Below are 17,326 nucleotides of genomic sequence, written 5' to 3' on the forward strand. Positions count from 1 at the left end.
TGAGAACTGGGGGTTGTGGCTCAGTGGTAGAGGGCTTGCTGGTGCTTTTGAGGCGCTGGGTTTGATCCTCAGCACTGCATAAAAATAAATTAAAAAAAGAAGGGGGTTGTGACTCAGGTGAGGGATAGAAAAGCAGGACTTTTGCTTTATCTGTAATATTTGAAGATTATATATTGAAAATGCATTTATTTATCACTTTTGCCTTTTAAAAAATAGGGCTGAGATTGATATAGCTCAGTGGCAGAGTATTTGCCTAGCACATGCCAAGCCCCGGGTTCAAGCCCCAGTACTGCAAAAACAAACAAACAAACAAAAACTTAAAAAATATACATCAATCCTATTCAAAAAAAGAAGGAAAAAAAATAGAAAGAAAAGGAGATATTAATTGTATCACATTCTAGAACAGACTGTCTAAATTTGAATCCTGATTCTATCACTCAGAGGCTGTGTGAATTTGCCACATTTTTAAAATTTTGTGCTTCATTTTTCTTATGTATATTTTCTTTATTTGGGGAAAATTATGATACTGTCTCATAAGGTTATCATGTAGATTAAATGAATTTTAGAGTGCTTTGAACAATATCTGGTACATGGTAAGTATTCTTTTTATTTTATAATAAAATGATAGTTTGAAAAAATTAAAAATGGGATCAAAAGAGTTTAGGAAGCAGATAAAGGAAAAAAAAATACTGCAAATATCCAGGTTTAGGACTGGGATAAGAATCCCAGGTTTATATTTAGGCAGAAATGCAGTTGTAGGTAGATTAGTCTCAGGAGAACCCCTTCCCTTTTTCCATCCCCATCCCATTCCCCTGCCCGCAGGAATGCTAACCAGAGATTGCTTGACAAGATCCTTTACCCTCACTGTTCCATCCACCTGCAACATGTATCTCCAGCTAGTCTTAGACGCACACCCTTACTCTATCCAAATCCCCCCTCACATGTCACCTTAGAGAGGACTTTCCTGACCACCCCCATCAACCCATCACTGTCTCCCCTCACCCTGCTGAACATTTTTCATAAAAAGGAAAAGTACTTGGTACTGTATATTTGCTTTTTTATATTCTGTCTCCATCCTTAGCATACCAGCTTTATGAAGGCAGTGACATTTCCTTGTTCCTTGCTATATTTTCAGAGCCTAGAACCAGAATCTAATACACATTAGATACTCAATATATCTTGCAGTCAGGCACATAAGCATGAATGAATGAATGAATGTTGCATGGCCTGGAACTAAGTGGGGAGGGGCAGGTAAGTTTCTTTGGTTGTTGGTGAGCAAATTTACAGGAAAATATAATGGTATTGGTTCCCAAATCTGGGATCTGAGATCAGACAGCCAGAAAACAGCTTTCTGTGACATCTGACCTGCTAGACTCATGGCAGGCTCCATTCTGCTGTGGTAGCCAGATTCTTACCTCCATCTAATAGATCTGGGGTATCCTCAATTGCTGTTAACTTTGTTTTTATTTTATTTTATTTTTTTTGTGGTGTTGGGGATTGAACCCAGGGCCTTGTGCTTGCAAGGCAGGCACTCTACCAACTGAGCTATATCCCCAGCCCTGCTGTTAACTTTGGATTGGCACTTTATGTCAATGTTCTGCAGCAGTGGTTGTATTCATATTACATGGTGGCATGTTAAAAAAATCCCATATTTGAGAAGAGAGAGCAAAACTTTTATAAGGGAGGTACAGGGATTATAGGTATGTGCCACTTTGCCCAGTTTGGCAGGGACAGTTTTGGATGAAACACTTATTTAAATAAGAACAGAGAAAATTCCATAAGATGTTGCAAAAGATAAATTAAGTAAAGTTGGTGTTGTTAGTCAGCTTTCTGCTACTGTGACAAAATACATGAGAAAATCAACTTAGAGGAGGAAAGATTTATTTTGGTTCAGGGTTTCAGAGGTTTCAGTCCATGGTTGCTTGGCCCCATCACTGTGAGCCTGGTGATGAGGCAGAACATCATGGTGGGGAGCATGTGGCAGAATGCAGCTGCTTACCTCATGGCAGCTAGGAAGTGTGGCAGGGGACAGGTCCAGGGACAAAATGTACCCTTCAAAGGCACACCTCCAGTGACCTACCCCTTCCAACTAAGCCCCACCTCCTAAAGTTTCTACCACCCCCCAATGGCACAATTAGCTGGAGACCAGCCTTTTGGGGGACAGTCCAGATCCAAACTATAATACATGGTCAGATTTCTTAGTGGAGTTTGATGTCTAAAAATCAATTAGCTCAGGATTGGGGATGTAGGTCAGTGGTAGAGCACGGGCTTAGCATGTATGAGGCTCTGGATTTCATCCCCAGTATCAAAAAAAAAAAAAAAAAAATCAGTTACTAAGACCAAAGGATAATCACTCAGAATCAAGACTAGATAATATCATCATGCTGAGAACTGGACGAACTGTGGAGACCAGGGGACTTGAGAGTGTACCAAACAACTTGTTGGGTGTGGGGAGATACATAATATCAACTTAAAAATTAGGGAAAAGAAATAGAGGAAATGAGACAAATGGAGGGAGTAAAGTCGTTTGCCCAGGGATACAGAGCCATGATGATATCAGGGCCATGAGTGAGCCAGGGCCTGCCAAAGGGTGTGCTGTAAGCTTACCAGCGGAGATGTCTCAAGGATGTGCTGCTGCCCACTTGGTGCTCTTTTCATTATTTTTGGTCATCTCCTTTGTTCTAGGCTGTGACTGGACGGAGGGAGAGGCTGCCCCTGTGTTCAAGCCCAGAGCTGTGAGTCACCTGGTCACATGGCAGGATGCCCGGTGTAGCAGTGAGTTCCTGGCTTCTCTGCCTCGGCCAGCGTCCCATCTCAGTGTGGCCACAGGGTTTGGCTGTGCAACTATCTTCTGGCTTTTGAAAAACAGGTATGACAACTCTTCTTTGAATCAGTGCTGGATCTCTAGGGGGAGATGACAGTGGGCAGAGGGCACCTCCTGGTGATCAGTATCTCTCCACCTGCTGGACTGTGCCTTCATGAGCATGGCCTGGCACATTGTGCCATCTCAAGATCTGCATCTCATCCAAAATGGCTCCATTTTGCAGAGGGCTTTCTATTGGTTATCCAATTCTAATTCAGAAAGGGAGAAAAGGGGACAGGGAGGGCAAGTGATTTGCCAAGGTGAGTTCACAGTGAGGTCAGGGCTTCAGGACCTGAAATAAAGCAGGACCATGTCCCAGGCATAGCACCCCCAAATTCCCCAAGTCCCCTCTCTTAGGACTGACTTGGGTGGCTTTTCTTGAAGTGACTGGGAGGTCCTAACCCCAGGGGTCCAGCTGGACATGAGCATGTGGGGTTGTGGCTATGCCTCAACTATACCAAATCTAGTTCCTTCTGTCCATAGCTGGGTGCAGTCCATGTTTGTGCATCCATAATAGACCCAGTTGAATTGTTTTTGGTGTGAAAAACAGCCCAGACTTCCTGAAGTCCTACGATGCAGCTGGCACCATCCAAGACTATGTGGTTGCCATGCTGTGTGGCTTGCCAAGACCCCTGATGTCCGATCAGAATGCTGCTAGCTGGGGATATTTCAACACCCAGTGCCAAAGCTGGAACTTGGAGATGTGAGTATAACCTCAAAGGCTACCTCCAGTCTGAAGGGTACTTCCTGAGTGAAAGCTTCTGTGGGGTTTTCCACCTGGAATTTCTATTGTTTGATGTATTTTAAAATAAGATTAAGAATGGGAGATAGTCTGGAGGGAGGCTTTTTAAGTTATTTTTCAACAATCATTTACCTTTTCAGGTACAGAAGTCCAGTGCCCTGTAAGTTTACTTCCTTCAGGGCCCAAATTCTGAGCTCTGAAATAAAAGCAAAAGAGTACCTGGTAGTTCAGGTAAAGAACTTTCTAGCATGTTTTATAAAATTTGGCAGCCTTGTATTCACTAACCCTGAGTGATAGATGCATTTGACATTCAGGAGGCTGGTGGGTTTGACTTTGGTCTGGACTGTGCTAACCGACTCTAACTTTGTATTAAAACTCTGGCTGCCTCTCTTTGCAGAGGGTTTGTGTTTCCCTCAAACACAGGGGGCCAGAATGCCATGAAATCTGGCTCTTATTGCATCCTTTTTGATGACTGTTATTTAAACTAGTTCTTTTCTTCTCTAGAAGGTGCATCCCAAGCTTTTGTTCCCTATTTACAAAAACTGAGTTCAAGATTTCAAAAAAGCTAAAGAGGTGGTTTGTGATGACACTGGCTTCCATCTCCCTTCTCCTATGTGTGACCTATAGCATGTTCCTTTGCTAAGTCTCCTGGAAACAAAAACCAGATAAACACAGGTGTCCACTTCTGTTTTGCAGACTGAAGGTCTCGGGATTTCCTATCCACTTGCTCCCCGGCATTGCTGAGCCAGGCAGTGTGGCAGGCAGAACTTGCCACTCCTGGTTTGAAATCTCAAAGGGGACACGGGTGGGTGTGGCCATGGGTGATTTACAGGCTTCTGTCTACTCCTGCATGGGCCAAAGGACAGACGCTGGTAAGTTTTCTTGTTTTCTTGGACTTACACAGGTGCTTCTCAAGCACCATCTCTGAGCAAGGGCCTGAGGGATGCCTATAACTTAGCTCCTTACCATCCTAGGGGAGCCTGTTGTTCTGTAAAGATGAAAAGTGCCCTCATCTTTGCAGGTAAATTTCTCTGCTCAGGAAGCTTACAGGCCAGCAGTCAAGTTCTATCCCTGTGGTTACCTTTTATGGCCAGGTGAGGGAAATGGCTCTCTACAGTTGGCTACTTTCTGTGCACTGCATGGCCAAGAAATAGATGATCAGTCTGGGGTTGTGTCTCAATGGTAAAGCAGTTGCTTAGCATGAGGAAGGCCTTGGGTTTGATCTCTAGTAAGAGAGAGAGAGAGAGAGAGAGAGAGAGAGAAAGAGGGAGGGAGGGAGAGAGAGAGAGAATAGATAAATAGATTAGGATTATTGTTGTGTGTTTGTCAGTGAAATTTGTGTCAGATCTGATTAGAAGTAAAGAATCTTTTCTGATTTTGGGTTACAAGAATTACAGTGAGGTGGAGGTAGCAGTCAGGACAAGAGTTGGCAAGCTGAAAAGGGTCAGAGAGTAAATGTTTTCCTCTGTGTAGCGTCTTAACCTTGCCATTGGGGTTCAGAGCAGCCACACATATCATGAATGGGCACAGTTGTATTCTAAGTAAAATGTTGGAACTTATAGACACTGAGATGTGACTCTCATAGAATTTTTATGTGTCATAAGATATTCTGCATTTGATTTCTTTTCAAGCATTTAAAAACATAAGAACATGCTAGCAGCATGGTAAAATAGTGTAACCCTTTTGGAAAGCAGTCTAGTAGTTCCTCACATGTGGAACATGGTGTCACTATAGGACCTAAGCAAATCCAACTGGATTTCCCACAGTCCCCTCCTTGTGTTCAATTAATTTGCTTGAGGGTCTCACAGGATGCTGGTATAAAGGATAACACAAAAGATATCACAGATGGAGAGATGCATGGAGTGAGGCCTGGAGGGAGGGCTGTGGAGATTCCATGCCCTCTCTTGGTGCGTTATCCTTCAGGAAGCACCAAGTGTTCAGTTCTGGAAGCTCTTTAACTTTTTTTTTTCTTCTGGAGAATTAATGTGTGTCTAATGCTAATAGACTGTGTGGGGAAACCCAGCAGAGTCCATCTTTTCAGCTTCTTCTTGGCCTCTCTGTGAAGCTTTCCTTGCTCCCACATATAGGACAGGACCCTTCTAAAATGGAAGTCTTATGATCTACTGTCAGACACAGTAGGTCAGAGAAATGTGGGGAATATGGAGTTTCTATCACTCATCCTGGGGAAGAGAAACTCTAATTCTAATTTCTATGGTCAACTTTTGAAGGGAGTTATGAGCCAAGAGCTGTGAATAAAAACCCCCAAATGTATATCAAAACATCACAGTTGTAAATTTGTGAATACAGTAAAACCCCCTGAATTATATACACTTTAAAAGGATGGATTTTTTTCCCCTTTATTGGTACTGGGAATTTAGCCCAGAGGCACTTTAGCACTGGGCTACATCCCAACCCTTTTGATTTTTATTTTGGGATAGGGTCTCACTAAGTTACTTAGTGCCTCATTAAGTTTCTGAGACCAGCCTCCAACTCCTGTCTCAGCCTCCTGTCTCAGCCTCCTGTCTCAGCCTCCTGAGTTGCTTGGATTATAGGCATGCATCACTATGCCTGTCTGGGGTTGGAGATTTAAAAAAAAATTTGTTTTGATATTGGAGTTTGAACCCAGGAGTGCTTTACCACCGACATACATCCCTAGGCCTTTAATTTTTTTTTTTTAACATTTAATTCTGAGACAGGGTCTCACCAAGTTTCTTAAGGGTCTTGCTAAGTTGCCCAGTTTGGTTTAGAACATGCATCTTCCTGCCTCAGACTCCTGAGTTGTGGGGATTATAGGCTTGTGCCACTGCACCCAGCTTTGGGTATGTATTTCAGTGATGGAACATCTGCAAACCCCTGGATGTCTCCAGCACTGACCCCACCACCAGAAGAAAACACAGATAAATAAAAATTTTACAAAGCGTGGATTTTATAGTAAATCCGTGTGATTTACATCTCCATAAAGCTATTACTTAAAAAATGGAAAAGCCATTATTAGCTCCTACAAAAATAGATGGTAGGCTGACCATGGCCTGTGGGCTATGGTTTGCCTATCTCTGGTTTAGGGTATCACCTGGGCCTGTCCTGGTAGGATGGTAGCTGCGATTACAGGCAGGTGTGCACCATCACACCTAGCTAGATGCAGACATTTTGTGGCAATATATTCTCAGTGACTGATGTACTTATTACCAATATAGTCAGCACATGGGAGATGTACAAGATTAGCTGATGCAGAAAGGTGAGACTGCCCATTTTGTTTGTACATACATGTGATAAACTCTTTTCAGATGAAAAAAGTTCAAAATCACTTTTTTTTCCCAAATTTTCAACTAACATCAATGCCCCAGAAAAACATGCTTAGTTTATATTGTGACTTTTTTTTTTTTAAAACCAGTATACCGTCTTTGCTTTATATCCCTTCCTCTCAAAACGAGAATCCCAGTGAACTCATATAGCCTTTGGAGTTCAGGTCTTCTACCTCCTCTTGTGTGAATTTGGACAGCCGAGTTTCTTCCCTGAGCATTTGTCATTATCCAAAATGAGGATGACAATCATTGCCTTTCTCATAGGGCAGTTGTGGCCATTGGGACAGTGCCTGTAAAGAGCCTGACTCTCTTCTATCCAGCAATTTTTAAGTCTTTGACTGTACTTTCTTCAGAGGGCAGTTCCCTTGGACTTGGATGTAAATGTGTCTGGCTAGTCAAATGGGAAGAAGGCCCATCTTAGTTTGTTTTCTGTTGCTATAACTGAATATCTCAGATTAGGAAATTTATAAAGAATAGAGGTTTAGGTGGACATGGTGGCACATGCCTGTATTCCCAGCTACTCAGGAGGCCAAAGCAGGAAGTTCTCAAGTTCAAGGCCAAACTGAACAACTTAGCAAGATCCTATCTCAAAATGTAGCTCAGTGAGAACATTCCTGCATGGTTCAATCCAAGTTAAAAAAAAAAAAAAAGCAAGCAAGAAAGAAAAGGTTTCTTCAGCTCATGATTCTGGAGTTCTGGAAGTAGGAAGGTTCAAAGTTGAGGAGCTGCATCTGGAAAGATCCTTCTTGCTGGATCGTGTCATGGTGGAAGGGATCACATGAGGAAATAGAACAAATTAGTCAGAGTGAGCTCTTCTTTTTTTATAACAAAGTTACTCCCTCCATAACCCATGAATCCATGAATGGATCAGTCCATTTATGATAGCAGAGCCCTCATGACCCAATCACATGGTAAATCCCCTCCCTGATTCCTCCTCTTAATATCTCATGATGGGGATTCCAGCATGAGTTATGGTGGGTACATTCAAATCCTAGCTAGGCCCCCTCTTCACTGAAGTGGTTGGAGCCTCTGGTACCAGCTTGGGGATGCTGGCCTGCACTCAGTTGTGACCTGTCTGTGGGCAGTGTTGGTTGGATCCCATTACTAGTCCCTTACCTGAGGGACAGGTAGAGGGCATGTTACTAGAGTCATGGTAGGAGGTTCAATGTAGTGAAAAGTGAAGCTTATTAGCTTTCTGAGACTTCTTTTACTCTCATCGCTTCTAACTCCCTGGTAGGTGCTGACCTCAGTTAGTTTGGCCTGTAAACATTATAGTTCTCAAGTCACACACCATCACTTTGACTTTGCTGTACTTGTCAGAAGCAAGTCACTATGTTAGATCCACGCTTAGGGAGAGGGGAATCAGTCTCTATTTCTCAAAAGGAGGAGTATCTAGAAATTTGTTGACATATTTTATTTTATTTTATTTTTATTTTTAAAAAATATTTATACAAGCAACAATAGATGTTGGTGAAGATGTAGGGAAAAAGGTACACTCATACATTTCTGGTGGGGTTGCAAATTAGTGCATCCACTCTGGAAAGCAGTGTGGAGATTCCTCAGAAAGTTTGGAATGGACCCACCATTTGACCCAGCTATCCCACTCCTTGGCCTATACCCAAAGGACTTCAAATCAGCATACTACAGAGATACAGCCACATCAATGTTCATAGCTGCTCAATTCACAATAGTCAGATTATGGAACCAACCTAGATGCCCTTCAATTGATGAATGGATAAATAAACAGTGGTGTATATATACACAATAGAATATTACTCAGCCATAAAGAATAATAAAATTATGGCATTTGCAGGCAAATGGATGAAATTGGAGAATATCATGCTAAGTGAGATAAGCCAAACTCAAAAAACCAAAGGACGAATGATCTCGCTGATAAGCGGATGATGACACATAATGGGGGGTGGGAGGGAGGCAAGAATGGAGGAAGGAGGGACTGTATAGAGGGAAAAGAGGGGTGGGAGAGGTGGGGGGTAGGAAAAATAACAGAATGAATCAAACACCATTACCCTATGTAAATGTATGATTACACAAATGTAAATGTATGATTACACAAATGTATGATTATACAAATGTACTACTTCATGTACAGAGAAACAAGTTGTACCTCATTTGTTTATAATAAAAAATAAATAAATTCAAAAAATTTTGTTTCACTTGTAGGTGGACACAATGCCTTTATTTTATTTTTATGTGGTGCTGAGGGCCTCATGCATGCTAGGCGAGCACTCTACCACTGAACCACAACCCCAGCCTGACATTTTAAAAACTAGTACACTCTCCCTCTGTCCTTATTATGATTTGCAACCTCCGAGTTGGCACAACTAACTTTGCTTTCTTTGGATCCCAGTTCTCAACATAAGCACCTCAGTGCAACTGGCAGCCTCCATGCCTTCAGGATTCCAGCCGGCACAGACCCCAGACCCTGCAGCCCCAGTCGCCTATTTCCCATACTTCGACAGAACCTATCTGGGGGTGGCAGCATCGCTCAATGGGGGCAATGTGCTGGCCACGTTCGTCCACATGCTGGTTCAGTGGATGGCAGATCTAGGTAAGGTGTGGCCCACACGGTGGTGTGTTTTCTGCTCATTCTTTCTGTATGGCTGTGTCTTGGAACATAATGTGCTGTTTCAGTGCCTGGCTTCAGGTTTCAGATCCTGCTAGTTTCCAGCATATATTCCTTCCTGCCTGAGGGTGTCTGAATTTGTGGCCTCTTTCCCTGTCTTTTCTGAGCAACCATTTCCTATTCTCACCTACTCTCTTCTTTGCAACAGGTGGGAGGCATCTTTCCTCTCACCTTAACTATGCAGTATTATAACAACTTTCCCAGCTTCTTCTGGCCGCCCCACCGTCTGCCTTTTTTTTTTTTTTTTTTTTTTACTTCTCTGCCTGAAAGTCCCTGGATACCTTGCATTTAAAGTTTTCTTTATAATGACTTCAGATAGTTGAACTGGATTGATCAAACACATGAACAAAAAGACTCCTGGTATTTAACAATATCATAAAATCCTACTCTGGGTCCAGAGGTGCATGCCTGTAATCCCAGCAACTCTGGCTGGTGAGGCAGGGGGATTCCAAGTTCAAGGCTAGCCTCAGCAACTTAGCAAGACCCTGTCTCAAAATAAAAATGAACTGGGGATATAACTCAGTGGTAAAGTCCCCTGGGTTCAATTCCCAGCACCAAAAATGAAATGAAATAATAAAATAAAACTTATCCTCATAGTACTAGTAAATAGTTCCTATCTCTTTGGAAGACTCCCTGGGGACTTTGAAGCCCTCTTACTCCGTTCTCTTATTCCTGAGGGAGAATTCATCAGGTTTCTTTCTCATCTCTCTGGAAGTTGCAGTGACACATGCAACTTCTTTCTTCCACATGAGTTCTACTTTACAAGCACTTAAGGTAGGTATGACATATCTGATCAGCCATCCATATCTAGGGAAATAATGGCCATCGGATGTGATGGTCACCTGGAGGAGCTTAAAATCAGCATGGAAACAGCCAACATAGGAAAAAGCAAGGTACAGACAGCAGAGAGTGTGTGGGAAGCTCCTCCTGGTCGTGCAACATGCTGACCAACAACAGTGCCTTTGTTATTGGAGTCCTGGGCCAAAGGCCTAACTTTGAGGTCCTAACAAACTGGGTCCAGCCACTTGCCCCAAACACCAAACAGAAAAGGTTATGGTGAAATGCTGGAAAAGAACTTTACTCAATATGGCCACATAATGGGAAGGCAAAGACGGTGTCTAGCATCTCAGCCCTGTCTGTGGAGTGTGGACAGGAGCTTCAGAGGAAGAACTGGACAGGGGTGAGAGGTATGCACAATTAAGCAGTCTTGGTCAAACAGTGGTCTGGTCGATTATTCTCTCAGTTCTGTTTATGCCAGATGGCTCTGGAGAAGTTCTTATAATTGAAAGGAGGGCACTTCGCAGGGTACAGGATATTTATCTATTGGATCTGTGATCCTGGAAGGGGACAATTTAGTGACATGAGATGATTGTCCCTTGCTGTTCTTGGACAGTGTAGGATAAGGATTGAAGACTTCTAACTGCCACTCCAGAGTTGCAACAAGTTGCTGCAAATCTTGCCTAAGTCTTGAAGGGGGACAAGCTAGGTTAGGTAGATTTAGGGCTAGTTAGCCTTGTATTACTAGTTTTTAGATGAACACTCACTCTTTCAATGATTAAAATACCTAAATGCAGAGCTGATCAGGGACCTAAGGTGAATACATAATGAAGGCAGAGATGCCAAGCTTTATCCTGATTTTAGGAACCCTTTGGGCATGTTCAGGCCTAAGTAAAGAGTCAGAGCTTTTATCAAAGGTAACCTTTCTAAGTCCCTGTTATACTTTCAGGATGGCCAGGGACATCAGGATCATGGGGAATTCTGCACCCTTGGGCCCTCTTAGTGATGCTTCATTGAAAGAACCTAGGAAAGGTTTTTCAAGTTGCAGAAGCAGCCATCAGCCCCAGCATCTAGATACTGGTGTAATTGGATTGTGTCTGTTAATTGTTCATTGAGTTGTGAGCAGGGTACTGTTTTTCTTAGCCCTGAAAGGTGTGCTAATTTTTCATTTATTTCTCTGTAAGATCCTTTTGCATATATCCATGTCTCATTTTTGATGATATAGGAAGTGCTTTGGAGGTTAGTATTTTTATGTAATTTAACCTTTTGTGAAATTTCTATAATTATGTAACTTAATCTTTGATCAAATTTCCACAATTCTGGAGGTACTCCCTAAGGCCTGGGTCATGGCCTGTTTCCTAGGGAGGAAGATAACGTTGTGTATATTCTAACCTTGCCTTAATTTTTTTTCAAATTGTTATTAAAGAAATACAATCACATAACTTAAAAAAATCCATAAAACTAAGCTTGAGGCTTTTTATTTGGATTTTACCAGTTTTTTTTTTTTTTTTTTCACTAATGTCGTTTTCCTGGTCCATGATCCAGCCCATGTTGCATTTAGTCATCTCCTTAGCCTCCCTGCCTTCTATTGGATTGATTTTTTTTCCCCCTCTCTCTTTATTAACTAGGGGTTTTTCATTCTATATCTGTTTTTTTAGAAGCTACCAGCACACAATGGTTTACAGGGTGTGGAGAGATTGTCACTCATGTTTTGTGGTAGTATAAATTGGTGCAATGCCTGAGGAGTAACCCCTGAAAGAGGTAGTAATGTTTTATGTATTTTTCTGTGAGATTCTTTCGCATATTACTGTTACTTTTATGAAAGAGGCAGCACTTTGAAGGTTAATGTTTTTATGTGACTTAACCTTTTATGAATTTCTACTATTATGTATATGCATGTCTTTTGATCCAGTAGTTCCCTCCAAAGGTCTCTTTCCTAAAATTTATGTTCTTGCACATACCTACCAGGTTATTCACCAAAAACATGATTTTTTTAAAAAAAAATTGTTTATTCAGTACTAGGATTAAACCCAGGGCTTTTGGAATGCAAGGCAAGAACTCTACCACTGAGCCCAACAGCATGATTTTTAAAAACCCAATAATATAAAAAGACTTATAGAGGAAAAATTGTCCCGTCATTTCCACTACAGATTCTCTGTGTGTGTTATTTATTTATTTTTGTTTTTGTTTTTGTTTTTGTTTTGGTACTGGGATAGATAAATTCACAGCCCTTTTTTTCTTATTTTTTTTATTTTGAGATAGGGTCTTGCTAAGTTGCTGAGGGTCTCACTAAATTGCTGAGGCTGGCTTTGAACTTGTGATCCTCCTACCTCTGCCTCCCACAATGCTGGTTTTGTAGGTGTGCACCACGAAACCCAGCCTCTGTGTTCTTTTGAGAAATTTCAGTCTTTATTTTGGTTTGGGAACCAGATTTTAACTGGAACCTTGTGTGGCCTGGTGAGTTTTAGGGGAGTTTACTGATGCAGCCTCCAGGCATCAAACAGAGCTGTGAAGCACTTGGCTCTTTGTCTCTGGAGCCATACATTTGGACCACACAGAATGGTACCCTCTGGGAAGAATGGGACGGGATGAGGCCAGCAGAGTATGCAGAGCACCTGAAGGCCATGCCAGAACCTGAATTTTGTATCCTTTGCAAATGTGGGCTGTTAGGGATTTTCTGGCATGAAAATTCTATGAAGGGAAACAATTGAGCTGCATTTGTCAATTGGGTACAGAAAGGCTCAAGGGTTTTTGGTTCTGGCCCTGAAATGCTTCTGCCTTCAGAAGTATCTTGGGTCTCCCGGGCTCCATTCCCTGTGGAGGAGGAACTAGTTCTTATTAGCACCTCTTGCTGACTCCCAGGCCAGAGCTCCCCTCTGCTCTAAAGTCAGTTTTGATTCTGTTATCTGCTTGTCTTCCAAATAAGGTTCAACATCTCTCATTCCTTATTGTTTTCTCATTAAAAAATAATTAAAATAAATAAATAAATAAATCTGGGGCTGGGGATGTAGCTCAGTGGTAGAGTGGGTGCTTATCTTGCACCAGGGCCTGGATTCAGTTCTCAGCATTGAAAAAAAAAATTGCTGGTATTTTAGTGGAATTCCTAGAGGAGGAAAGATACTTATAGTCATCATGAGTCTTTAGTCAGGATTCCTGGTGATTGATTTTGATAGTTGCCCATGATATTGAAATAATTTCTAACTCCTGAGTGTGTACAGTTGATTTTGTGTATGTTAAATGTTCTGTGGTTTGAATCACTGTGGCTCTCTGTATTAGTGGTTCTCAGCATTAGCCTCACATTGAAAATAACTGTGGAGTTTTAAAAGAATACTGATGTTCTTGTCTCATGCCTAGAAATGCTGACTTATTTAGCTTGAGGGTAGGGGTGAGGGGTGGGGGCATTTTCCATGATTCTGATGCCTGTTCCTGCTGATAAGCACAGCTCTAGTAGGAGCCAGCAGCACCTACTTCCTCTGGAAGCTTTTAATGAATGCTCAATCTCAGGTCTACCTAGGCCATGCTGAATCAGAGCTACATTCTAATAAGATTCCTAAGTGTTCGGAGAAAGAAAGAACCTCTAAGTCTAGGCTGGTGACTCACCAACCTGGCTGCATTTCAGAATCATCTGGGGGAGAGTGTTTAAAAATCCAGTGCTCAGGCTGTATCCCAGAGCAGTTGCATAGGAATATCTGGAGATGATGCCCATAGTGCTTTCAAAGCTGCTCATGGGGTTGCAATGGACCAAACTAGAAGAGAACCCCAGTCTGCATAACTTTCTTCTTGTCAAAGTTGGGTTTGCTCACAATAGCTAAACTATGGAACCAACCTAGGTACCCTCCAACAAATAAATAAATCGTGTTATAGCTACACAATGGAATATTATTCAGCCTTAACGAAGAATGAAGTTATGGCATTTGCTGGTACAAGAATGGAACTGGAGAATATCATGCTAAGTGAAATAAGGCAATCCCAAAGAACCAAAGGTTAAATGTCATTTTCTGATATGCAGATGCTAATTCACAATAAGCCTGGGAGGGGCGGCTAGGGAAGAACAGAGGTACTTTGGATTAGACAGAGGGGAGTGAATGGAGGGGAGGGGACATGGGAGTAGGAGTGATAGTAGAATGAATCAGACATTATTACCCTATGCACATATATTATTCCATGACCAGTGTAACTCTACGTCATGTACGACCAGAAGAATGAGAAATTATACTCCATTTACATATGATGTGCCAAAATGCATTCTGCTGTCATGTATGACTAATTAGAACAAATTTTAAAAAACAAAAAAAGAGAAAACAAACAAAAAAACCACCACCACCACCACCACCAACAACAACCACAACAAAAACAAAGTTGTGTTTGCATTCTCTCAGTTAATGGCAACGTAGAGATTTTCCAAAGTGGTTCTTTTTCTTTTTCTTTGTGGTGCAGGACTTTGTGCATGCTAGGTAAGTGCTCTACTGCCCCCAAAGTGATTCTATGATCAAAGCACAGGGCTCCCTGGGCCTCAGGCACCCTGTACATATAATGAAGGTGGCCTAGACTGTGATCAGCCTGGGATCCTGTGGTGCTGCTAATGGCTCCAAAGCCATCAGTGGCTTTGATGGTACTAATAAATTAGTGTATGCATTTGGCCCCCTTGGGATCAATGATCCCATAATTCTTTGATGGTTATGATGCTCAGGTTAGGGTTAGGTCTTACAGAAACACTAAAAAGATATTTCCCTGAAGTCTGACTGGGGCTGCAAGGGAGACCTAGCTAGCCAGACTGTGTGAGTCCCTGAGACTGAAAGCCTCCAGCTGCAGTGAGAAGAAGTAGCAAGTAGACCTATCCTATCCCCTGGGAATTTTTATAGTTTCATCTAGGGTCTGCATAAGCTCACACAGATCTTCCCTATTTCTTGCAGGTCTGGCTGTTGAAGAATCTACTGTGTATTCACGCATGATCCAAGCGGCTGCACAGCAGAGAGACACCTGCCTAACCATCACCCCAACAGTGTTGGGGGAGAGGCACCTGCCGGACCAGCTGGCCTCTGTGACCAGAATCTCCTCCTCTGACCTCTCCCTGGGGCATGTGACCCGGGCCCTGTGCAGAGGCATTGTTCAGAACCTGCACTCCATGCTTCCAGTGCAACAGCTCAAAGAGTGGGGTGTGGAGCGGGTGATGGGGAGTGGGAGCGCCCTGTCCAGAAATGAGGTGTTGAGGCAGGAGGTGCAGAGGGCTTTCCCTTTGCCAGTGTCCTTCGGGCAGGATGTGGACGCAGCTGTTGGGGCAGCTCTGGTCATGCTACAGAGGAGTTTCCACCAGAAAGACTCTTAATCAGCAAACCCTTCGGCTAAAGGATCATTGTAAATTTTACCTAATCAACATTACTATGTGATCTCTGGGTCATTCTTTTCCTGGACAATTCTGTGGGCAGATTTTTAAGCTAAGCTTCTTCTCAAGGCATCATCTTGACCAAGAATTTTCCTTCAGGGCATATTCTAGTAATGCAGCTAGGAGTCACCAGTCAGATCCCAAACTAGCACTTTCTGAAAGAGATCCTACCTGAGAGTTGGTTGAAAATGTAATTTTTGTGTGTGTGTGTGTGTGTGTGTGTGTGTGTGTGTGTGTGAGAGAGAGAGAGAGAGAGAGAGAGAGAGAGAGAGAGAGAGAGAGAGTGGGGCTCATTTGTGATTCATCTGTAGAAAGAGAGAAAACACATGTGACTTCAGTCACCAAAATGTCTAGTGGTCATGGCTCCAACTAAGCAAAGGAGACTGGTCTCATGTCCAGTTTTTGGACTGGTTTTGGAGACACGAAGCCCAGATATAGGTCTGATTTGCATTGTTGGAAAACTCCTTTCCTACTGGATTGTACCGTGTGAGTGGGGGTCCCTTTCCCAGTCTCACTGTCAGATACAGCTGATATCTGGATCAGACCCACTGTGAAGCAGGTTGGCTGGGATGAAGATGAAGAGGCTTGAGCTGGTCTTCTTGCCATGTACACTTACTCCCAGGAAAGACTGCTATACTGGGACTGCCCCGAATCCTCACAACAGCACTGGCTTGAAGATATATAACAGGAAAGGAGAAGCAGATGTCATGACCAGCAAGGGGGATGGAAGCTCTGTGGCCAGCACCATTATGGCATGTTGTCCCCAAGAAGTTGACAAGGCACCAGTAGGACCCTTTCCCAGGATTGTTTCTATACAGCCATATGTTTTAGCCTTTGCCCAAGTGGTGTGGCCAATTTTATCAGAACATCTTATCCAGTACACCCCACTCCTTTTTCCCCTTGGTTTTGACCTTGCTGGCCCATTGTAGTCCTGACTCAGCAGTAACATCTTGCTCAAGTTAGCATTGCTGTATAACGTCTTAAGTCCTCCCATTATTGGAAGGGATGACCTTGGCATGGCTTCCAGGAGTGGGCTACTATGTCTACTCCCAGACTCCCAAAGGATCCCAGGCTTAGGCAAACCTGGCTCTGAGGCACCCAGACAACCATGCTTTTGGGAAGCATTCATGTTGTCTCTTCATAAATGTCATTTGACATGCCAGAAGCCCTTAGGTGAATTCCTAGGTGATACTGGTTGCTTTTCAGATACCAAATAAAGTTCATACTTCCAAAGCCTTGTCCTGCTAATAAAACACACACCTGTCTGCTCTGGAAAGACTGTAAGTTACAGCACAGCCACACAGTTCAGGAGTTTGGCATAGCTCTGGGCATCCTCTGTATGTTGTTCTCTAGAACAGCCTTGCCCCAACCTGCCCCCTGCCTTGCCTCCCAGGCTTTTACCAAGACAAGTGGGTGAAGATCTCTTATGCAAGTTGAATCATGTTTCTCAATCAGATGAGTGAGACTTGGTCTCTCGTCGAGGGCCTTATGAGAGGGAAGGAGAAGCTGAGGGACATTTGTCTAAGGAACCAGGTCCTCAGACCTCTGGGAGGCAGCCTCTCTTACATGCTAAGGCTGCTGTGAGTTGAGCACCTAAGATTAGGCACTGAATGGG

The 17,326-nt window shown here is 42.9% G+C and overlaps 1 protein-coding gene across 3 annotated transcripts in view; it reads left to right on the forward strand.

The window, feature by feature from the left end:
• The window catches only part of SHPK (sedoheptulokinase), a 31,749-nt gene extending 14,805 nt beyond the window's left edge, over positions 1–16,944 (forward strand). For all 3 annotated transcript variants that reach the window (XM_079130881.1, XM_079130882.1, XM_079130883.1), the window contains 5 exons: positions 2,686–2,869; positions 3,414–3,566; positions 4,302–4,477; positions 9,276–9,476; positions 15,242–16,944. In XM_079130881.1, the coding sequence (XP_078987007.1) occupies positions 2,686–2,869; positions 3,414–3,566; positions 4,302–4,477; positions 9,276–9,476; positions 15,242–15,654 (1,127 nt within the window). In that variant the 3' untranslated portion in view covers positions 15,655–16,944. The remainder of the gene's footprint in view (positions 1–2,685; positions 2,870–3,413; positions 3,567–4,301; positions 4,478–9,275; positions 9,477–15,241) is intronic.
• Positions 16,945–17,326: the final 382 nt, after the last annotated feature.

This window comes from Sciurus vulgaris (assembly GCF_902686455.1).
Source record: "Sciurus vulgaris genome assembly, chromosome: 3".
NCBI classification, from domain to species: domain Eukaryota; kingdom Metazoa; phylum Chordata; class Mammalia; order Rodentia; family Sciuridae; genus Sciurus; species Sciurus vulgaris.